Consider the following 24,082-nt stretch of genomic DNA (forward strand, 5'->3'; position numbering starts at 1 on the left):
TGGAAGCAGAACGTGGAGATGGGGGAAATGGTGACTGCTCATCATAAATCACATTGGAAGAGGAAGGATTATAATCCCAATCACCTAAAAGAAAGTGGTTCGGGTGCATATTACTAAATATTAGAATTATACAAGGGAAAAGTTTTCAACTTTGACAGCCATTTATCTGAATTGATCTCACTGCTTCACACAGCCCAACTGAGTATTTCATAAAGCTTATATATACTTAGATATCTCTCAATAAAGGCCAGATTGCAGACAGCTGTACTTGAACATGAAGCATAGACTGTGTATATACGAAACAGCAGTTTTCATTTTTCCAATTGCTTATGCACAACGACTGAGAATATGATGTGTAAATGCTTTCTAAGCAGTAAAGCCCAAGTGAAAAACAACTGGACCAACTGACCTGGTCCAAGAGGTTTACTACTTTAGCTGTTGCCAATGGATACAGCTTAAGGACAGGCCAAGCCACTCCTGCAGGAGAGCAGACTACGGAAGCCAGAATGAGGTTCATGGGCATTTGAAAGCAATTTTCTTGCATTAAGCTGTCAAATATAACATCAAAAGGAAACTGAAAGTGCAGAAGACAGGAATAGACGTATTTAATAGCAACATTTTTTTAATTAAAAAAAAAAAAAGAAGGAAGTGGTTTACAAGACATGCAAATTTACCAAGTCTTTTTAAGGAAAGACCAAGAAAAGCCCTGAAAGCCTTAATGTTGCTCAGGTTTCACGTAGGAGCACAGACCGGAAGGAGCCAAACCTGAAGAAGGAAGAGAAAAAGCCTAGGACTATGTAAAAAAAAAAAAAAAAAAAAATCAGTGCAGTTAGCAAAGATGTCACACATGATTTCCAAGCAGATGGTGGAAGATAACAGAATCACAGGCTGGAGGGGTTGGGGGGCTCACGCATCCCTCGGGGCCTCCCGGGAGGGAACCGAAGGGCTGCAGGACATCCTGCCAGACCAGTGTGCGGCTGCGAAAGGCGACGCTCAAGCACCCCCACACGTCAGAAACATGCAGTGAGATGAAGGGCGTTCAAGGCCAGCCCGGGGACAGGCAAGACCCTGGGCCCCACTCCTGTGAGGGCCGGGCTGTGGCAATTTGTTTTTGACAAGTGACGGGAAAAGTCTCCATTCCTTGCCCTACTCATAGACTCACTACAAGGAAATAAACAACCTCTGAAGAGATTGCCAGCATTCTCCGTGACATTTAATTCTGCCTTGCGTGTCCTTATTTTTGTAGAGGCACATTTCTCCACACGAGCAGCTATATGTTGCTGCTGAAATTGGCTCGGTTTGTATCTCATTCCAACAGAAGTCCTGCCCGAAGCCACTTATTCTGTAATAACTCTCACGCCCTGTAACTAGTGTTAACACGGCCCTGACGTCTACCCCGTCCGCGCCAGCTAGAACACCTCCTCCCTCCACGCAGCTCTTCCCATTCCTTCTGCCTCACACACTCCCCGCTTCTTAGCTACAAGCGACCGACTTACCATGGTCAGGGATCAAGCCCGTTCCTGGCCTCAGGAGCAGGAGGACTTTATTTCCACCGGCCTGAATGAGCTCAATTGCCCGGGTGTGTGTGATGCCCTGTGTGGGCTCCCCGTTGATTTCGACGATCTGGTCGCCGACCTAGACAGGGAATTGAGAGGCATAATGTGAAACTGCTTCGCGTGTGCACCACGCGACCTTGCTAAGTGACTCGCTTTGAGATGTTTCACTTGCGCACGGGACTGTCGTGGTAAGGTCGGTGGGGGCTGGGCAGACGGGAGCAACGGGAAGAGAAACGTCCAGTTTGATTTACTCCAGAAAAACCCGACTTGGGCAAGCGTTATGTGCTAGTAAACCGGAACTGGACATCTTGACGTGAAGACTCAGACTGCAAGTGTTCCATCAACAACCCAGTGGTAGGAAAGGTGAAGACTCTCTAACCCAAGTGGTACCACAGAGACAACGAGCGACGTGTGAAAGGCACTTTCTAACCTGACCTGAATCTGACTTCATTTCCTAAAACCTGGGCAGCAGGGGCCTCGCCCTGGAAGCCGTTCCTTACCTCAAAGAAGGCCCTACACTCTGTCCACATGACACATTTGATGAGAGGTTAAAAATAGAAAAATGCAGCCTGGACAATATGCTAGTGATTAATTACAATTAACACCGGGCTCATGCTCCATGGTTTTAGTGTGAAATGATTTTCCTAGAAAACGAAACTAGGGATTAGGGTTAAGATGTCCCAGGAGCCAGTTATCCACTAGGAATGTGACCGGGAGCCACTTCCTATGAAAAAAGAAAAGCAGGGGTCAGTGTCACTTTTATAAAAGGCTGAATATGTATTTCACATCTATCTCAAGGCGAGAGCAGCCAAAGGCCGTCGACGTCACATCAGCGAAACCTCAATGGGGGAAAATCACTTAAATCCCCAACACCGATTTCACTATTTCTAAGAGTTCCAGGAAACAGGCTAGGACGAACACGGCCGCAGAGGACCCATTATTTATGGGCAGCAGGGCACGGATGCTGCCCTCGCCAGGGAGGCTGGCGCTGGAGTCACGTGGGGGTCTCTCTGCTCCCCTCTTCCTGGCCTCATTTTCTCCCCTGTTCAATGGGGACAATTTTAGTACCTACCGCCTGGGATTGTTGGGGGATTTAATAACATCAAACAGGACTAATACTCCAAGCACAGATACACGTTAGTTTCTGAGTTAATTTTTTTTTTTGAATCAGAAAAGCCAATCTTAAAAGACTGAAAAGTGTATCAGCATGGAGATTTACCTGCACACCACACCCCATTCTACACAATCTCATATACTTCCAGTAAACTGTGAAATAGGAAATAAATATCTTGTTGCTTCTATGAGAAAGAAGAGGAGAGTATCGCCGGGGAAGAATGAGAGGTTTTTACAGAAACAGTTTAACATAGTCGGAGAAAAATGTCAAAAACACAACCAACATCATGAGATGATAATAAACATAAGAGGGTAGAGAAAAAATGAAACCTAATAAACCAACACATGTCAGTGAAACGCGAGTCAATATCCGGACTTCCCGGGAGTGGAATCATTTTCCTGAAGAAGCAGGCAGCTCTCACAGCACCAGGCACACCGCCCCGCTGCGAAGAGAGACACGGCTGTCACAGCAGCTATGTGGGGCCGGCTTTGGGTGTCACATCTGACAGCGTGACTGGGGTCCGGATTAATTTCCACCACATCCTTCGGTCTACAGTTACTGACCACCTTAGGATAAAACCAAGGGATGACACGATCTGACGCCAGTCACCTGTGGTTTGTAGAAAAAACAAACATGCACTAAACTAAACCACAGCTTTGGGGCTAGAGGGCCAATTTTGCTTGTTACCAGAACGAACCGGGAAAGCCCAGAGGGTAAATTAGGGGAAAGGCGCCAAAGTCACGGCCGCACTGAATGCAGTACATGAGCTTGCTGAGTCTCGGCGATGACCTCCTCAAGCTAATGCTGTAATGAAATGTTACTTCAACGAACAGCCAATGCATTGTCCAAACCTGTGTGTTTCCTGTCTTGGAAGTGCAGCAAATAAACTGCAATACAACTTGTAATGGAGAGACTTGCCGCCAGGTGTCACTTTTGGTTAATACTAAGTTTTGGGGTGAGGGGGAGAGAGTCAAAGCTTTGGGGTTATGTAGGTGGGTCCTTAGGTGGGGAAGGACTTCTCTACTGGGCTGCACAAAGCTGAAGATAAAAAACAGTAAGTTGGGAGGGAAATGGAAGCATTCTTTAAAGTTCTTGTTACTTAAAAATTTAAATGTAAGAATAAAATGGGCAATCTATCTTTTAATAAAACATTCATGTTCAGATTCGCATTACTGAAAAAAATTATGGGGATGGAGGACAGGAGAGAACATGGGGAGGAAAAATGATAATAGGAGAATCAAAAGGAGGAGGAGACAAGTTTTATTCCTTTGAAAAAATTATCTTTAGGCAATCTTTAAAACAACCTCCACTGCAAATGTATTTAAAACACAAAATAACATTCCTACGCATTGTTTACACCACCTGAACACTCCTAAGAGAATCAATTCAGATGGACACAAGAGAGGCTGGCTGTCACCAGTGCGCAGGCTGGACCCAGGGCAGCAGTCTGGGGCGGGGGCGCTGGGTGTGGGACGCACAGGCTGTCAGTGAGCTCAGCAAGCGGCTAAACCTCCCCAAGCCTCAGTTTTAAAAACTCAGGTGGGGATAATGCTACTTACCTCAGGGTTTTTCTCAGAATAAAACTAATGAAATGAAGATACCAGATGCCTAAAGATAACAGGCTCTTGCTATTTTCAAAGTAAGATTCTGTCTTACCTAAAATATTTAAACATTGTTTCCTACAGTGAACCTTTCCATTCAGTGGCTTTCTCATTCCCTTCATCCTCCGCTCTCGACATCAGAACTTGATTTACACTTCTGACCCACTGAATTTACAGATCCTTTCATTGCATCCACCTCACAGCTGGATGTGTTCTTGTTTTAGTGGATTACCCTGTGACAATACTCGCTCATGGCTTCACCACCCCAGTCCTGTGGCCCAGTAATAAGTTCTTGAACCTAATTTTAAGCATTAAAAAAAGTACCACCACTTTGTTACGCAGAAGTCTTAGCCATCCACTTTCAACGGGCAGAACAGGGAGCACAGGTGTTGGCCGCCCAGCAGAGAGAGGCAAGAGCAGCGAGACCAGAGGAGAGGTAGGCGGGAAGCTCAGCTGGCTCCAGCGTGGCGGCCTCAGCTGGAGAGGAACTCAGCATCTGGGCAGAGGCCTCCGGCCTGAATACCAACTGGATGTGGCAAACTCAGAGCCGCAAGCACATGGCAGCCCTTTCTGAGCAGGAGAATCCACTATCCAAACACTCACCAAGAGCATCTGCTTTTCTGTGAAGTCTGCTTCTTTAACAAGGAAAATAAAGCAAGAATCAGCCCTTTTTTGATGGCTGTTGCTTGTAGAGCAGGACAGAGTCCTCCTGGGAGGAGGCTGCTTGTGTAGAATTTAAAGCTTTTAGCTTACAACCTAACCTAACAGTAAACTCATTACCTAAACCGAGGTCAGGAGGTGTTTTCTATAGAATGCCTTCTATGGAAGGCTTCTTTAGGAAACACCCAGGGAAGGAGGTCCCCCTAAACAAGCTGGCTTTCAGGATGTTCCAAACAACGTACAGTATTTTGGAACATCACTGAAGTGAATCGTGGCCACCAAATAATGGTGAAGGACCGACCACCATTCTTTTCGATCTCTTGTTACCTATAGAGGCAGCCAAATTTTAAAAGGAATCCTGGGTCTGCTGTTTCTTGGAAGAAGTCAAAGATTCTGTTTTGTCCTGCGGTTTTCCCAATCCATTTAGTACGATCAAAAGATATTTAATTTATTGACCCATTAGCCCTCAAACGTTAACTATCGTTATTTTCTCACTGACCAGTCAAGGTGGCGGCAGTAGCGTAGCAGCGCTCAGCGAGAAGGGGAAGGAGGTGGAGCGAAAGCTTTGCCTTTGGGGTTTTGGAGACAGCAAATCTTGCTGCGTAGATTCAGGAGGTACCTACAGTCCCTTTCACCAACTATTTCCAGAATTCTCCCGTCTGGAGCCAGAACCAAGGTGCAGAGGAGAGCCAACTCACGTGGATGCGGCCGTCCTTGATGGCAGGCCCCTCCTCCGCCAGCCGCAGGATGAAGAGCCCCATGTTGTATTCCTTGCCCCCTCGCAGGCTGAACCCGAAGCCCCGGGGGCCCCTCTCCAGCTCAACTGGGTAACAACCGAGGCTCTAGAGAGAAGTGTAAGAAAACAGGCATTCGTGGACTGCTATATTTACAGCTTGCAGAAAAGCTACTTTTATCCCTGGGAGGAGTGACTGACACTCCCCCATGCTGTGTGTGCCACAAGGAGGGCTGGTCCGGTTGGCCCGGGCCAACAGTCTCGGTTTGGGAAACAGCCTAAGTTAATCAGAAGGCTACACATTTTCTCTCCTGGTGAAGCAGCTGCCACAGAATAACCAGAGAAGTGGTACTTGGAAAATCCTTCCTCTAAGTAGATTTTTGACTAGATTTTATGAAGACAACAACAAAAACCAAACTCAGACCGTGGCCAGCTATTGCGCTGCTACTCCAAGTACCTAACCAGGGCTTTACATTTACCATGCGGGGGGACTTCTCTTTCCCTCCACATTCGCTCATGAAAGCCAGTACTGTACCAAACACACAGCTCAAGAATTACTAAATCTGGAAGCGAACTTATGTGACTGGAAATGTCACCAGTGTCTGCAATGGGCAGGTGGGCTAACGCGATTGGGGTGCGGGGTACCTGGCTGTGCCGGCCGCCCACCACGGAGATGACCGCGGTGTCCGGCTGGGCCAGGTGCCGGTGGTCGGACCACGAGTGTCTGTAGGTGGTGTCTTTTCCTACCTCACCTTCCAGGGCACTTCTAGAAGAGAGCAAACACGTTAGTCTTGGAAATGAGAAAACAACAAATAGTCTAAGGGCCTGCGCAGATGCAGCCAAGCCACGCCATCCCCTGTGACAACCTGCTTAGCGACAAGACTACAGCAGAGCCTTTCGCTCAAGCACAGCGGGAAGCCTGTTTTTCCGCCTCCCCACTTGTTTTGGTTTTGAGGGTGTCTCTGGCTTTTGCATCACGGGAAACTGTCACAGTGAAAAATGGCTTTCCTGCAGATCTAGTGCCTCTGAAGATGCAGCATTTCTGGAAACTTTGTTTGCTTCATGGCTAATGTTTTCAACCAAAGCTGAAAGATACATGTAAAGACTGCTCTTCTCAAGTGGCAGGAGACGCAGCCATCCTGATGGGCCTTCTTTACTGGAAACTTGAGGCCAACCAGAGGAGCAGAGACTCTGTCCTGACCACTCTCTCTAGTTCCCACCAGTCAGGACAAAGATGCTGGGCCCAGGGATGGAGCTGGGAGAAGGGAAGAAAGTACCGAGGGATAGAGGGTGCAAGGCAGGTTTGTGAGGGTGCAAGAGGCACGGTTTCCCATTTTCATGAGGAAATGGCTTCTACACACAGTGTGGGGACAAGAGGGAAGAGTGGGAAGATGAAAGAAAAAATAAATCCAAACCTGAGAACAGCCCTACCTGTCCGCAGATACATGGTTGGCCTGTGACTGACCCATGGGCCGGTGCTGCAGGGCTGGGCTTTGCCGGGCTGAATTTGTTCCTGATGGTGGCCCATGGTGCTCTGTCCACACGAGGGAAAAAAAAAAAAAACAACAAAGCAGAAATAGGAATTGGTACATAAGACGTGAAGGCAGGTAGGTCTACGAGAGTGAGACAGTAACATGGCTGCTGCTTTCCTGGCCTCGACTGTGCGCTGCTGGCAGCTGCCTGGAACTGCTGCATCAACTTCTGTTTACAGTTTATGCTGGGAGAGAACAGGGATTGTGTGCTTCCTGTAACACACTTTACCTCTTTCCCCTGTTCTGGCCATCTATGCAACGTGAAAATCCGAAGGGAACAACATAGTAACTAGAGAGCAGAGGCTACTCAGTGGGTTCTGGGGTGTACACCCACGACCAGTGAGCCACCCAGGGTAATGATGAACACAGAGGCGGGTGCACAGATAACACACGTCCGCAAACCCACATACATCTTAAACATGGCAGCAGTCATTCTACCTGATACCAGATATCAGAGACAAATTTACAAAATCATCCCAAGCACTGACAGATGTTTATGAAGATGGTATTTCTTCTGCTTTCTAAGAACACAAATATAAATTAAAAAGTAACTTTCGCGGTCCTCCCTGGTGGTGCAGCAGGTTAAAGCACAGCACAAGAAGGTAAAGTCACATCCATATGAGTTCGATCCCCACCTGCCCCGGAGGTGACCACATGGCGCGTCAGACCTCTCTTGACCCGCCCGCTGCTCCCCTCAGCAATGTACTTTGTCTATCTGACTGTTCTGCTCCCCGCTCTGTCTCTGGTGAAGCCTCTCACCGCCCCTGAGGCTCTGGCCTGTACCCCAGTTCTGTATGCACAAATAAATAAATCTTAAAAAAAAAGTGTCTTTCACTTTTGTGTTATTCCTGGAAACTCCAGATCTCCTGTGATCCTTGAAGGCAGATACAGTAATTAATCCAGTGACTGCCTGCATACAGGTCTAATTGGCAAACAGCGGAGTAATGAGAGTTAGAGAGAGAGAGATGGTGATGGCTATAAGACACATATTGTTAAACTTGAAACTTTCTTAATGTCTTATTCTGTTTAAGTAACAGAGCAGAGGACGTTTAAAAGATCAGTGAAAGGAAGCAAGGCTTGGTTATTTTGTCCATGAACTCTGGAACAAGACCAATGGGGTTTAAGCCTGATCCCTCATTTCTGTGTGTTCCTGAGAAAGTTACTTCAATTCTCTGCGCTTCTAATCATCTCCTTTATAAGGGAATTAAAACCACCTCACGGGATTCTGAAGGGGTATTAAGTGAGCTTATACATGACTATTTAGAGGCCATTTTTAGGATACAACATGGAGAAACAGAATCTCAGAATATGAGGGAGATAGAGAAAAGATTGATGTTAAAGGACATGAATGTTTATGAAGGAATTTCTTCAGCAAGCTGAAGGAATTTCTTCTTCAGGTGTTACTGTATGTGTCACTATTTTATGGGTTGGACCGAGTCATTTCCAAGTTCCTGGGATGAAAAGCACAGCTAAATGATTTACTTTTATTGAAGAAGCCAGGGAGTGCTGGGGTGTAGCAACGGGCAGGAGAAGAAATGACAAAGGGCCAAGCTGTGGGGGCTGAGGTAGCCCCACTAGAGGCCAGACACCGCTGCCTACCCTGGGGGTCCACCTGGATCTCACCCTGGGGGCCAGCCATAGCAACGGACGACTGGTCACTGGAACTCATCCAGTGGGTTGACTTTCCTCTTTAAAGTCAAGTGCTCCAGGAGGAAAGGGTGGGTAACGAATCGCTAATATTGAGGGTGATTTGGAAATCTGTTGGTCTTTTATGTAACTGTAAATCGTTGTTTTCCTAATTAATGGGTTAACCAGCTACTTGTAACTGGCCTCTTGATGGTCTCCTTGCCACCAATCTTGTCTTTATCCCATTTCCAGTCCTAACGTATTTATTAATATGTCACTGCCTTGCTTAAAAACCCGAGGTGACTACTGCTCACTAGATACTGCCCACACTTATTAACCGGGCCGTGCTGCCTTCCCTCCTTTTCACTTCCTGTTCAGAACATCACTACCTCTGTTAAATTTTACCAGGTTTCTTAAGTGTACCATTTTAATAGCATTTACCACGTCATGGAAGAGTTAGCTGAAGACCTGTCTCTTATGCCAGGCCATGAGCTTGTTGTCTACAGGAATCACACTCATTTATCTTTATATGTTCCTATTAGAAAGTCCCAGAACTCCCTGCCTCTCTGCTTACTTGGAATGCTATTTCACGTTCCTCACTTCTATACTTGAGCCCGTTATAGAACTGAATTCTCTTCTGTCACTGTAAATTCATAACTACTACTACTAGGGGAATGGAAACTGATGGGGAGAATTACATCAATCAACAAGATGACGGGGAGACACTCGCATCTTTGCACGACTTCAATTTAGTAAAAAGATTTTGGCTTCACTGCATGGCTAGCCGCAAGGAATGTCTAACTTCAGTGCAGGCCAGTATAAATTAACTGATCAATTCCAAGTTTCCTGTCTTCTCAAAAGATGAGATGTCACTTCTAGACAAGCTGGTGTCTACTTTTCCAGTTACACATTTCCCCCCTGCCTTAGCATTCATAAAACTTCCTATCATTGACATTCTTTTCATTTTAGTCCATCAACCCATGTTGTATAGCTTCTCCAATTTATTTCTGTGTTAAATCTGTTCCATTTCTGAAAGTTGAATATTTGTTTCATGATATCAAACAGACCTGTGTTCTAATTTTACCTGAAAAGTCTTCAAGTAATAAAGCTATGTTTTAAGTACTTATCTCTCTCCCATTCAATGAGAATTAAACTTTTGGGTGAGTTTCTATCTGTAACTACTTAAGACAAAGTATATTGTTAGAGGCCAAATACAAAGTCCCACGGCTACACTGTAGCAGCAAACATCAAGGGATGGGAATTATCTTTACCGAGAATCAATAAGAACCTTATGAGAGAACTTTGTGAAACTCTGTTCAAGGATGTGAAAGATGATCTGAACACCTGAGGAGACATCCCAAGCTCTTTGATGGGATGACTAATATTTACAGGTATAAACTTACCAAAGTTAGTGTATATGTTAATATATCCCAATAAAACTTGTGCTTTGTTGTTGTCAGGAGGAGCTTACTAATCTGCTGCTAAACTTCCTATGGAAAGTTCATGAATTCCTAGTAGGTTTGGGGTGGGGTTAACTGGGGAGAGGAGAAAGACTTCCCTTAAGGAGACAGAAATGATACACCACAAAGTTACAGATGAAATAAATATAGATCCAAAAAACAGATAACCCAATAAAACAAAAAAGAGAGGCTGGTGGCTCAAGGTTAACGCAGAAGTTAATATACAGAATCTATGGTTCTATAAATTGAAGAAGAAAAAGAGGTGCTTTCTTAATAGCTGGCACTGGAAAACTGCTTCTCCATGACATTAATAAACAAAACCTAATTCTAAGTTACACACAAAGGAAGGCTGCAGGTAGATGAAAGATCCAAATGCAAAGTTATTTATCTAATAGAAGACAATTAAGAGAAAGTTATCTTTCACATGTAGCGGAGAAGAATGACTTTCTAAAAAAGATTTGTTCATGCACACAAAAACTGGAGGATAGGCCACAGATGTGGGGTAAAAGGGGCGGGGAGGTGAGAAGATTCACTAGAGAAGAGTGGGGAGTAGAACAGGTGATTTACTGAAATACACTGCTGAGGGAGCAGTGGGTGGCACAGGAGAGGTCTGCACCATGTGGGTCACTCTCTGGCCAGGGATCAAACTTGTGCTACAGTGGCTGCGACAGCTTGATAGTGCTGAGACTTAACTCCTGTTAAGGAGGAGGCCAGGATGACTCATCTTAAATAAAACATCAAGTGCATAAACCAGAGGGTAAAAACTGACTAATCTTATTATATCGGAACTAAAAATCTTTGTAGAATAAAGGACGCAGGGTCAAAGTTATTAATGGTCACAGGTGACAGGAGAATATAACTAGTTTCTAAAGCTAAACTGGACTAAAGCCATCTTAATTCACAAAGAATCTCTAATTATCAACAAGAGGAGCCCCCTCCCCCCAAAAAAAATATGAGTAAAGGATATCGACAGGTACTTCACCAGGAGGAAAAAAGCCCCACACAAGCATCTGAAGAGAAGCTCAGATTGATGGGCCATCTGAATGCCAATTAAGTGGCAGGATTCACATTTCCTTACTTAGCCAATCTGAACGCTGGATAATGTCAAGCACTGGCAGGGTGCAAAGGTGCAGGAATCTAAGGTTCTGCTGTGGGGGCGGGGTGGAGACGGCGCCCTCATGGGGGCAATCTGGTGGAAGAGAACTCAGTCAAGCGAATGCGTACCCTTGCATCAAGCAGTTGCACTCCAAGAAATGTTCATGCTGTTTTCTTAGGAGCAGACTGTATCAAGTCTGTATCAGGCTGTATCAAGGAAGTTTGGGGTGACAGAGTTGGACATAAGGTAGTTTTCTGAGGGGATGCAGACAGCTAACGTGTGGTAAAATACACACTACGGAAAACTGTTAAGTAGCAGAAACAATTATGTTCACTCAGCCACATGGATAAGTCTTTAAAGCACATGATGATGCTATGATGTCAGGGACGCAAGAAACCATAGAAAATACAGATGAATTGCACATTGTCAACATTAAATTTTGGGTTATCAAAAGACAGCACCAGCCCTCCCTGGTGGTGCAACGGGTTAGGACACAGCTCTGCAAGCTGGCCATAGCCGCTTTAGTGTGAGTTTGATCCCCGCCCTGGAGGTGACCACATGGCATGGCAGACCTCTCCTGATCCGCCCGCTGCTCCCCTCAGCAGTATATTTTAGTCGATCTGCCTGTTCTGCTCCCCACTCTGTCTCTGGTGAATCCTCTCACTGTCCCTGCACCTCTGGCTTGTACCCCAGTTCTGTATGCATAAATAAATCCTAAAAAAAAAAAGACAGCAGCAAGCAAGAGTAAAAACAACTCATTGCATGGGAGGAAATACTCATAAACTACAGTCACGCAGGGGTCTAGCATCAGACTACATGAAGAGGTCGTCTAATTCAACAACGCAAAAGGCAAATAGCCCAACTAAGATGAGCAAAGGGTCTGAGTAAACATTTCTACGAAGAAGATATACACATGGTAGACAGCGCATGAAAAGCCATCAACCCCGTGAGTCACCAGGGAAATACAAGTCAAAACCACAATGAGATCCCATTGGAATGGTCAAAATAAAATCAAACAAACAGAAAATAAATGCTGGTCAGGATGTGGAGAAATGGAAAGCTCACCCAGTGCTGCAGCTAGCAGAAAACGGAAGACGATCATCATGAACTCGGCAGTTCTACCACTAGGCATAAACCCAACAAAAATGGAAACATAACACAGCACAAAAATCTGTAGACCATGTTCATAACCACACATAGTGACAGAACAGCCACAGTAGTAAAAAAAATAAATAAAATAAAAATAAAAATAGAAACAGCCCAAATGTCTATCAACTGATGATCAGCTTAGAATAATAAATGTAGACAAGGGAATACCGTTCACTAATCCTAAAAGGACAAACTACAATATGCACGAACCTTGAAAACATTCTAAGTCAAAGAAGCCAGATACGAAAGCCGGCATGTTACATAATTCCACTTGTAGGAAATGTTTCATAAATCCAAAGACTCAGAAAGTAAATGAGTGGCTTCTTGTAGGGGAGATAAAATGTTCTGGAATCAGCACAACTTGGTGAGTATACTGAAAACCAATGAACAGTACACTGAAAAAATGAATTCTGCAGTCTATGAATTAAGCACCAGTTAAGAAGGAAAAATAAAAGATATGACAACTCAGTGTCACGTGAGAACATCAACTGGATCCTAGAACAATAAAACCACATTTAAGAAAAAAAAAGCATTTGATTCTGAGCAAAAACAAAAAATAAACCAGCATAAAATCTGTAACACAAAACCATCTCTATAGCTCAAAACCATCTCTATAACTCAAAAATAAATGCCAACACACAAAACTTGTCTTTTAAAGGACACAAAAATAAAATGAGGCCATCAAACACAATGGCATGTTTGCCAGTGGGTGAAGGGAGAAAAGTGACAGTGTGGAAACGGAGACAGAGAGGAATAAACAGGTAAGAGGGAGACAAAACAGAACCACACTCCAGAACCACAGACAGCCCTTGGGAGCCTCTGGGGTTTTGTTCACTCTTAAAAGGGAAGCCAGGAGACCTGACACAAACTAGAAGTCAGTTTTGAGGAACAATATGATTGGAAGCTTTCTTCACATTAGGCTTCGCATTAGGCTACTAGGCTCAGGGTGGGCGTGGGCGTGGGGGAGAGGCAGGACTGGGGACGGGGGAGCGGGGCGGGGAAGACGCCCCAGGCCCAGACCCACATCGGGGCCCTGTTTGAGTTTCTACACTGGGCACCACACTCAGCTTGGGAACTTAAGCCATTTGTTTGGTGAAATAACATAAACGTTGGGTGGCATCTAGCAAAAGAGGAGAAAGCGCCGAGGAAACTTGCTTCTCTGTTGTCCATTAGCGGCGAATGACTTGGGGGTGGTGAGGTTGCTAGCTGCTACTGTTCTGAGCGGGGACTCCTGGAGGAGCCTGAGGGCGAAAATATTTGCTTGATTGGGATTTCATACTGATTCCCGAGAAACCTGGAAGATATAAGACTCCATGTACGGGATTTTTGTGAATGGAAAGAACATCTATTATTTTTACCCAAGAGAATGTGAATAGATTTGAAAGTCTCCATGGTTTATTAAAAATCAAGAACATAAAAACATAATGCGCAGTTGCTGAGATTTGACTTGACATGCCCAATGTGATGCTTCAAGGGGCAGCGCCTGCAGATGAAATAATTTTAAAGTGTATATTGCTAGGGGTCTCCTTCCACTCTCCTGCTTGTCCTGGACACTGACTGGTGTTCTCTAGGCAACCAGAAGTGTGTGGGACTGAATGTCCATGCTAACTTACTCTGGGAACAATGCCTGAGCAACTTCGAGAACTGTTCCAGAACGCACCTTCCACAGTAAAGGGAAAACTACACTAACAGCCATCTGCCTGGAGGTGACTGGCTGTCCATCCCTCAGCTCTGGGATAAGTACAGATGTGAAGAGTGAGCATTGGGAGATTTTTTAACTTCGACAACACTTTAATTCACTTTATGTTACTCTTACTTTTTATTGTTTTTAACAATAAAAACATTGGGGGGCAAAAACCCATAGGTTTTCTCTATTGTTTGAGAAATACTGATCTCTACTACTACTCTTTCTAGCAACTTCTACCACTGCTGCATGCCAGGCATGGTCTGTCAGTACACTACATCCATCATCCTCAGAATCCCCTTGAACGCTGTTCCCTGTGGCTTTGAGGCCTGATTTTTTAATTGGGCCACAGAATAAATTTAAGGTTCAAAAGCAGGCTACAGTGATCTTGGTAAACCTGGGAAAAGGACATCTGCACGAAAATCAATCATCACTGAAACAATAGAACAACAAAAAAACCTTAGTTGAGCACTTACTATGTACCTAATAGTGTTTTGGGCTCTTGGAATTTAGCACTGATGGTGGCAAAATTTCTAACTTCAAGACTTGTAATCTGACACTTTAGCTAGACACACATAAGTGCAATGAAGAGAAGTCAAGCAGGGCAGGGCTTTGCAGACAGGAGCTGGTGGGGAGGGCTGGAGGCTGTGGTTAGAGGAGGCATCACGTCGGGAAGAGGGGTCACACTGCGGGACTCGGCTCCACTGACCTCCCCGGGGCCAGGGGCGGAACTGCCCGTGACTCAGTACTTCCTCTACAGGATGGGAAAACAAGTGTCTGCGTGGGTGTTTTGTATTAAATGAGCAATATCCTAACTAGTGTTGAGGTCAGTTCCTGACACATGTTACTCACTCAAAATGTCCTTATGAGAAGGAGAGATTTGAACAAGGGAGTCAGCTGTGCCAAGAAGTGGTAAAATGATGATCGCTACCAGTAGGGAAGCAGCTCAGGGTGTCTATGCAGATTATGTACACGGTCATGTCAGCCCTCTCTCAAACTATTGTTCCCACTCTAGAGGTAAAAAACTGAAGATCAGAAACGGTCAAGGTCAATCAACTAGCTAGTAGTTGTCAGTCGACATTGGTCAAAAGCCTTCTATTGGGTTTGGTTGCTTCTGTTAGGCACTGGCACAGCTGAGAATCTCCTGACCTTGATTTTGTTCATTCATTCAAGCATTTGCTCAATCATCCATTGATTCATCCCTTCATTTAAAAAATGTTTTACACTGCTGGTGGGAATGTAGACTGGTCCAGCCCCCAAGGGAAGTGATGTAGGGTAGGGGTTCCTCAAAAGACTAAAAATGGAGCTGCCATAGAATCTACTCCTGCGTGTCTATCCAAAGAAGACAAAAATACCAATTTCAAAGGAAACCTGTACTCCGATGTTTACTACAGCACTATTTACAACTGCTGAGGTACAGAAACAACCTAAATGCCCCACAACATGTGAGTGGACTAAAAAGATGTGGAAAATACACAATGGAATACTACTTGGCGATCAAAAAGATAAACTCGTGCCATTTGTGTCCATGTGAATGGAGCTAGAAGGGATTTCCTAAGTAAAATGAGCCAGAAGGAGAAAGATAAATACCAATGGTATTACATGCATGTGGAATGTAAAGAAATCAAAAAAGGGTCAAACTTTAAAACTAACCCTTGACAACTGACCACACATCTGAGGCATCCAACGGGTGAGAGGGAGGAGTAAGAGGGGGGAGGAGAGCACACTGGACAGCAGAGGAGGGCTCTGGGTTCTTGGTGGTGGGAGAGCTACAGTGACCCCACCTGGGGGAGAAATATCAGGAGTGATATTTTTATTGATGATGTTAACTCACTAATAAAAAACAAAAGGAAAAAATGAATTAAAAGAAAATGAGAACAAAAAAACCCGAAACCACCTGTCTTCCCTGAGTGCCTGCTAAGTGTCACTGCCAGCTGATACTATTTTCCTTGTCTTCAGCGTAGCCTGTTTTAATAGGGAGACAGTTACATAAGACAAATGCTCATATCAGTTACCACAGGCTTTGCACAGATTTTACTTACCCTTTTTATCTCCATGGAAAGAAAAAGAAAAAAGACAGTACAAGATGAGCCCCAAATAATTTGCTGCATCAGAAAAATCAGTTATTCTGGGCTCATCTCGTAAGGTCTTTGCACTTATGACAGACTGACCTCAAGGAAGCAGGGCCATCTGTCACAAGGACAGTGGCATTGAGAGGTGCTCCCCCTCGCCAGACATGAGAATTAACCATCGAAATAAATACAACAACAGATAACCTGGGGAGGTCATTAAAAAAAAAAATGAAAGGGTTATTGATACTTTATTAGAGGTCAGTAAGCTTTCAAGGGCATATGGTAACTACTTCTGACTTCCTGGGCCAGGCCTTCGCCGCAACTACTCACGCCTGCCCGTAAGTGGGGAGGCGGCGAGCGGCAGGGACAGAGGAGGCTGCTGCAAAGTCACAGCCGGAAGGCCGGACCAGCTCTGTGTGCACCACCTGTGTTAAGTATTTAAATCAAATCATGGTCTTTGTAGAAGGAGAGAATCATTTGCTGTCAATTATAATAGTCTTATATAGTAATCTTACTCTGATTTTACATAATAATCTTCTTCTAACATGATCATTCTAATCTGAGATAATGCTCTTATTCCGAGTAAGAGCTCCGTGCTCAGTATCTTCCTCTCCTCAGCAATAGCAAACACTGAAGTACCTCCAGCCCCAGGAATCTGTGTCACGTCTGACGTGCAGGCGTCCCTAGCCTGGTGGTGGAACTTCACAGCTTCCAGTGTAACGCTGCTGTAAAGAGATCTATGGAGGTCCACCTGGATTATTCAGATTTAGTAATTTCCAGGTAAAACCTTCATGGATGACTTCACGGGACTCAACCTGGAATGGAGGAAGTTACCCCAGAAGTGGGGGAAAGAAACAGCATGAGAACGAAAGTGGAGCTGGAAGATGTGACACAGACGCTCCAATCTCACGATGAAACTAACAGATGAGGAGTTGCTGCCTGTGGCGGAACAAAGACGAGGCTATGAACATCGCCGACGGGTCACTAAAGGCTTTAGAATATTACATCAACTTCGCTGGCAGACCAGTCAACGAAGCAGGTTTCATAGGATGAACTCTAGTCGTAAAAGAAATGGCACTGTGGGTAAAATCATAGCATTGTCCTACAGAGCCAGCTGATGTGGCAGACATCACTGTTATCTTACATCAAGAAATGCCCCAGCACCCTCGCTGGCCAGCAGCCAGGAACAGCGAGACAAGATCCTCCCAGCAAAAAGACGAAGGCTCGCTGCAGGCTCAGGCGATGGCTGGCTGCAGTAAAGCACTACTGAAACGTGCATTGTGTTAGGGAACAACATGTTATTGCAGACTTAGCTGACGGTGCAATGTAGGCTTGTATGCACTGGGAAAGAATGGGTGTGGCTCGCTTTACTGGGTCATATGCCTCACCAGCCAGGTGCCCAAGGTGTGGTTATATGATGTTTGCAAAGCACTGTAGCAGGAGCGGAAAGGCAGAATCCAGAAATGAAAGATCTGAAAATGGGATAAATCAGAGGATTAAGGGGAGAGATGAGCTAGGAATACACATTATATTGGCCATGAAATTTTCAGGTCAAAGACTGACCCCTTCCTTCGTCTGCTGGTTTTGATTCTCCTTGTTAGTTTCACAAAATCAGGAAAACTGAGATGCAATCATGCAATGATGCCTTGTAATTCATGAACAAAGAACATAAACCGGTTCCTAATTAGAAATTCTTAATGATCAAAAGGCAGCACGGCAGAACACCAAATGCATCTTAGGCCCTGTCTGCTGGCCTCCAGCCGACCCTCTGCCCCCTTCACAAGCACTGCCCAGAGCTAAGCTCTGCCTCCAGGACAGCCCCCATGGCCTGTGCCGAAAGGCTCCAGCTCACAGCAACTTGCTTTGAACTGGGTACAGGATTTTGTTTCCCTGAAGCAGAGACATGGGACACTATTTTAAGAAAATAAGATGTGGAAAGTGTGACCGGTCTCTCTCATTTCCAGGTACTTGCTACCTGAAATAACTGGCTCCTATCACCAGGTGCATTATTTTCCTCAAATGACCGACAAATTTATAATAAAGTGTCATTTTAACTCATCAAATGCAAAGGCAAAGAACGAGATTCCAGGGTGCATAAACGGTCCTGAGGGAGAAAGCCGCCGCCTCCCTCTGTGCCAGCAGCTCAGGAAGGTGAGTCTCTGGGTTCCTCACCTTCTTCAGCGACGACCGTGAGCGTGACGGTGACCCCAGCATCCTTGATCAGCTGGACGATGCTGTCATGCGACAGTTCGACGATAGACTGCCCGTTCACTGCAGAGATGTGATCTCCAACCTTCAGTTTCCCACAGCGATCAGCTGGACTTCCTTCTATGACGCGGCCGATTTTATGAGGAATGACTGTGGGTAAAAAAAAAAAAATTTTTTTTCAGTTACTTAAGATAGATCTATGATACCTGTGACTTATGAGCGTCCTTGTTACCACTGATTAAATACTCAACCTCGGATCAATGAACACCCTTTTAAAATACAGCAAAAGAGGCCCTCCCTGGTGGTGCAACAGGTTAGCACGCTGCACTACATGCTGGCCACAACCACTTCAGTGAGAGTTCGAAAACCACCCCAGAGCTGACCCACATGGCGCGGCAGACCTCTCCTGACCAGCCCACTGCTCCCCTCAGCAGTGGACTTTGTCCATCTGCCTGTTCTGCTCCCCGCTCTGTCTCCGGTGAATCCTCTCACCGCCCCTGCACCTCTGGCCTGTATGCATAAATAAGTCTTCCTACATATATACATACATATATCAGAAGAGGCACCATGCCTCATCAGCCCACTCGACTGCAGCAATTCACACGATCGTCCCCTTTGAACGCAATACAGAGACCCCCCCTCCACAGGGAGCAGTCATAGCATATAGCCCTCTGTCGCCCCCCCACTTATGGATACCGTCACCCACAGCTCCTGCTTGTGCGACCCACTGATCCTTGAGAGAATTATTTCACTGATCTGCTGCTTCACGTGTGTGGTTACACCGCTCCAATGAGACCATCCTGCCGGGGTGATTACTGCAGGATCGAACCACGTGAGCCAATGAGTTCCGACCTGGATGTAGGACTTGGAAGTCCCTGGTCAGGAAGCCACATAGAGTCATGAGTGGCCATAAAAATGAATCATACTTAACTCTGGAGCAAAATTAAATCCTTTTACTTATACCTTTAGATCTTTTTAAGAAAAGCTGCGTAGAACCAAAACATGAAATCCTTAATGTTAAGACTACCTGGCTCGTGGGCAAAGTCCCACCACGCACACATAAGCCGAGTCGGAAGCCAGGGGCGAGGCCCCTCCGGCTCCTGGTGCTGAGGGCTTTCCGGGGCTGCCACCAGACGCGGGCTGCGGGCTGGCTTAAAATGAGTGTGGCGGCCACTCAGGAAATCGTGTCAAAATGCCCTTCATCGTTTAATAAGGGCCAGCATACAGGAAGCACATTCTTTCTGTGTTGGCTGGAATTTCCTTGCCCATGTCAGTAAACTTAACAGGCCCTCGGGCTTCTGCTGACCGTGGTGGCTGCAAATAGGGATAATTTATAGCTTAAAACAGCACTGCGATTATGTTTAATTTCCCTAGTCAAATGGACTCCTGACTGGCCCTACAGGTGCGCTAGGGCCATCTCCATCGCCAGACATGCCGAGTGGAGGTGATTCCTGGCTGTGATTTATGTCCCTGTGTGGCTGGGCTTTTCCAGGGTTATGCAGTGAGGGATTTCACCTTAAAAATAGAGGTGGTTAGCGTTGGAAGCAAATGCCTCTTAGCCCTGAATGATATCCAGCACTTGCTACACCAATTTCATTACAAGCAGAGTAATTAGAAAGAGCAGGAGGGGCCGCAGCCTGCGCCAGGCGGCCTGAGCTGCTTCCCCAGGCGGCGCAGCGGGACATGTAGTGAGTCATGTGGGGCCCTGCAGTGACCTTCTCAAATCAATACCGCGGTTATTCTCCTGCTTTGAAGAGATGGACTTGTACACAGAGTTCATTCCAGATCTCCTGAGAAGAAAATCATTTAGCAACTTGGCACCCTGAAAGGGGTTTATTCAGACTCAGGACGGCATCAAACAGAAATAATCTCTGAAGTCTCAGCAGCTCCTTTCTCACCGTGTGAACAATCTGGTCAAAAGGACCCAGTGACTCTTAGACCAGGCTTTCCAAAGGTCAGCTATGCAGCGCAGGAAGGAGAACGTCCTCAGGTTGTTACGGCCTCAGCCTTTATAACGGTACCGCCAGAGCAGTTAAAAATAGCAAACAACCAGGAGAAAGATCACCTCTGAAGCTGCTCTGAACGGACTGGGAAGTTTTGAAGGTGACGCCTCTAGCTGCAGGGAGGAGGAGGGCTGTCTCGTGGCGGTGGCTTATGAAGTCTATAACCATGTGCTGTACGGAGTTTATCTGTCTTCATTCATCTTTGGCCTAAATCTGTCTCACAGCTGCAGCGATCACTTAAGTCTCTTAAAACATTTCTTTTCAGGAAAAGAAAGGACAGTAACAGAAAATGTCCCTTTCTCAAAGAAATCCTTTGCAACCAGAAACACTGACGCTACAGTCCTGGCGAAGTCTAGCCAAGTCCTACATCTGACGTGATGTCTCTGGGCACTCGCTTCGCTCATACATACACAAACTGGGCGACCCACCAGGGTGCTGGGCCTGGATCCCTGATATTTGGGAAAAGGCACTGGTGGAGAATCTTAGAACTGGAGTTAGAGCTGGGAACCCTCTTGTGACAAATGTCACCAGAGAACATTTCAATCAGAGGGGAAAGCAACATCAAGCAGCCTCAGGATCAGGATCAGGTCCACAAAGAAGGATCCGTCAGGACAGGCAGGTTTCCTGCCTCTTTCCCTGCGCCTCTCCCTTCCGCACTCACGCTTCTCTGCCATACATCTGCAGCAATAGCTCGGTCTGAGTGGAAACTCTTCCAAGCTACTCAAGGCCCTTCTAGCTGTGAGAGTAAGTCAAGTTCCAAGAAGAATGCTTGCAGAGTTCAGCATTTGGTGATTGTTAACTGGCATTTCAGTGAAATTACCAACACTGGTTTTGCATCATGACTAAAAATGTCAAGTCCTTTACCCAAAACTCACTGACCTAATTTGCCATTCATGCTGATAATTAATGAGCTGCAAACACTCATTTCCTGCCCGGTATTAGCTGTTGCCGCTATCTTACATTTTAATTGGGCTCTCTTCCCCACCTCATTACTCAAGTATTGATAAACTTTTAAAAGTTGTTTTTAGAAAAACTCAAGAGATAGTGACAACTCATAAACAGCAGTGATGACAATGGTAGGAGCCACAGCGAGCAAGAATAATAGCTGCCGTGTGCTGACGAATCAGCTAAGAGCTCCTCACACACGAGCTCTTAGTGCTCATGCTCAAACAAGACATCAAGCGTTACCATCCTCACTTTACAGAGCAAACTCGAGCTCCCGGAGAGGGATCTGCTCAGGATCACACAGTTATCAAATGACAGCAGCAAGGGCTTGAATCTAAGTGGGTCTGATTTATAAAGCCCAACGCTTACTGACACTGTCTGACACAAAGATCTAATATTAATGGTCGGTCACACCCTCAAAATAGAAATGATTTCAATAAGTTTAAAAAATTTAAAAAATTTAAATCCAAATGGAGGTATACACAAATAAAAACACATGTAATATGTTAAAACATAACACAACATAACATTTGAATATAAAAAAAATGGAAAAATGATTAAAGATTTAAGGCTTCAAACTTATTTTACTACTCTAAATGGCTTAGTTCTATGGTGCACACTTGACTCTCCCTAATTTCTAACGCCTAATTTTTTTTTTTCTATAGAAAACGAGTATCTTCAGTGTAAAACTTGGTCAGCCACGCTCCTAAGTAAAAGTCTTTCACTGTATTTGCTAATTGAATGCCTGCGATTACTGTCTGGTTTTAGAGTGAGAACATACATATCTAAAATGGCTGACTATTTCTGGAGATACCAGTTCCCGATGATTACAACTTAAAATTCACCTCAGACTGCTTTCTTGCATTTTCCTGACACAGGCCACACAATCATCCTCACGGCATCAGTGACAGTTCCAGTTGCAAGTGTTACCACAGCAACCGCTTTGGAAAATGGAAAATGGTATCAGTGAGCAGTGACCTGGTACTATTAGTAATAACTCATCCATGCCACAGAAGCTGCTTCCCTTACACACTTGTATTCGTTTTAGTAAGGTTTCTGCAAATTGGTTTGGCTCACCACACTTTCCTGAAAGTGTTCTCCTTTTGTTACAGTGGCTTCAGGGGCCATCTCATCCACAAGGATCCCACTACCAAGAATCAAACTCACTGACACAGACAGGAGCACATTTTCTCATGGGCAGAGATTTGCATCATTTGACTTTGAAAATCAGAGTTAACAGACAAGCATGATACATAAACACCAACTTGTTGCTGCTCATCTTACGCTCCTTTTGACTTTATGATACTGAATGATGATTATTTTTCAGAAACAAAGACAAGACACATCTTGCTGAGTCATAACAGTCCTGAACATACTAGAGCTAATATCCTTTGTGGAGGGAAACTATATATATATATATATTCATCCTTCTTAGGTAGAAATCATCTGCTAAACTTGGTTTAGGATATCAATTCATTTTTAAAGGTTTTGACAAAAAGCTCACCTTTCAATGAAACACACACAAAAAGAGTGCTTCTTTTCATTCAAGATGGTTGCCTTATAGCTATATACTGTGGCAGTTATTATTTAATAGTATAAAAAGACTAAGACAAATTTGGGTCAAGATTTTTCTATTGATCTATTTTGATTCTCCTCAATTGCTATCATTAATGCATTTCTGCACACACAATCTCCCCTAATTAAAAAAAAAAAAAAAAAGCAAACAAACCCACCTATGCCCCTGGTTTCGTGAAAATTTCAGCCCTGCTCTTGCACCAGTTCTATTATATGGCCACAGTATAATCTTGATGCAAGATGCACCACTGAAAACTTATTTTATGGAATCTGGAATCATAAACCTGCAGCTTAGAAGGCTGAATTCAGATTACCCGTCTTGAAAATAAAGAAAATATTCATCATTCTTAAAAAGATCAGTCTCTAAAGAATTTATATAGACCCTAGTTGGCTTTACAAACCCCCGGGAAAAGCCGAAATAGAAGCACACAGGGTGGAGCAAGAGGAGCAAGGAAGTAGCCCTCACCTCCTGGCGGTGGCTTGCTTTTGGAGGTGAGGATGACAAAGCCAAAGCCCTCGTTCTCTTTCCGTTGTAAGACAACATCATAGGGTTCCTGGGGCACAGGCCTTGCTGGGCCCTCGGCTTGGCTCACTCGGGGAGAGCCGTTCTGCGAGGAAACGAAGCCAGGAGCGCTGTCATCCTCAGGTTGTTTCTCTGTAACAGACATGAGCAATTTTGGGTATTTCAACAGTTTTTGAAAACGCAAGTGTTTTTGTGCAGGCCCCTCACACGAAAGTCCAGTTTCTCATAACATGAAGAAAGAAGCAGCTCGTCCCCTACGTGAGTTCTGGACAACAGAACTGGGGAGCAGAGGAAGGAGGCAGCAGCCTGTGTGATTTCTTAACACTCTGCAAGTGTACGATTGGCAAAAAAACAATGTCAGCTCACTTGCAAAGTTTTCCAAAGCTTCCACAAAATGCTTTAGTTAAAAAAAAATGCTTGAAATTGTTTTAATTCCATTAAGGTCTTGAGTCCTGGTGAGCAATTTTAACAAAAGTTGATCAGGAAAAACAAGAATGGCACAAGTTAGTCCTAAATGGCTTTGAAAGAAAGAAAGGCAAGTTTTG

At 44.9% G+C, this 24,082-nt stretch overlaps 1 protein-coding gene across 1 annotated transcript in view; it reads right to left on the reverse strand.

Moving 5' to 3' along the window:
• Positions 1 to 24,082, reverse strand: part of MAGI3 (membrane associated guanylate kinase, WW and PDZ domain containing 3) — a 180,499-nt gene continuing 156,417 nt past the window's right edge. Inside the window, exons 15-22 of the mRNA XM_004689636.2 lie at positions 23,481 to 23,669; positions 18,456 to 18,641; positions 7,096 to 7,198; positions 6,310 to 6,430; positions 5,630 to 5,773; positions 1,497 to 1,635; positions 675 to 765; positions 1 to 84 (exon numbers count right to left, since the gene is read on the reverse strand). Of these exons, the coding sequence (XP_004689693.1) occupies positions 716 to 765; positions 1,497 to 1,635; positions 5,630 to 5,773; positions 6,310 to 6,430; positions 7,096 to 7,198; positions 18,456 to 18,641; positions 23,481 to 23,669 (932 nt within the window). The 3' untranslated portion in view covers positions 1 to 84; positions 675 to 715. The remainder of the gene's footprint in view (positions 85 to 674; positions 766 to 1,496; positions 1,636 to 5,629; positions 5,774 to 6,309; positions 6,431 to 7,095; positions 7,199 to 18,455; positions 18,642 to 23,480; positions 23,670 to 24,082) is intronic.

The sequence above is a fragment of the Condylura cristata genome, unplaced genomic scaffold, assembly GCF_000260355.1.
Source record: "Condylura cristata isolate star-nosed mole 26May11 unplaced genomic scaffold, ConCri1.0 scaffold00026, whole genome shotgun sequence".
Taxonomy (NCBI): Eukaryota; Metazoa; Chordata; class Mammalia; order Eulipotyphla; family Talpidae; genus Condylura; species Condylura cristata.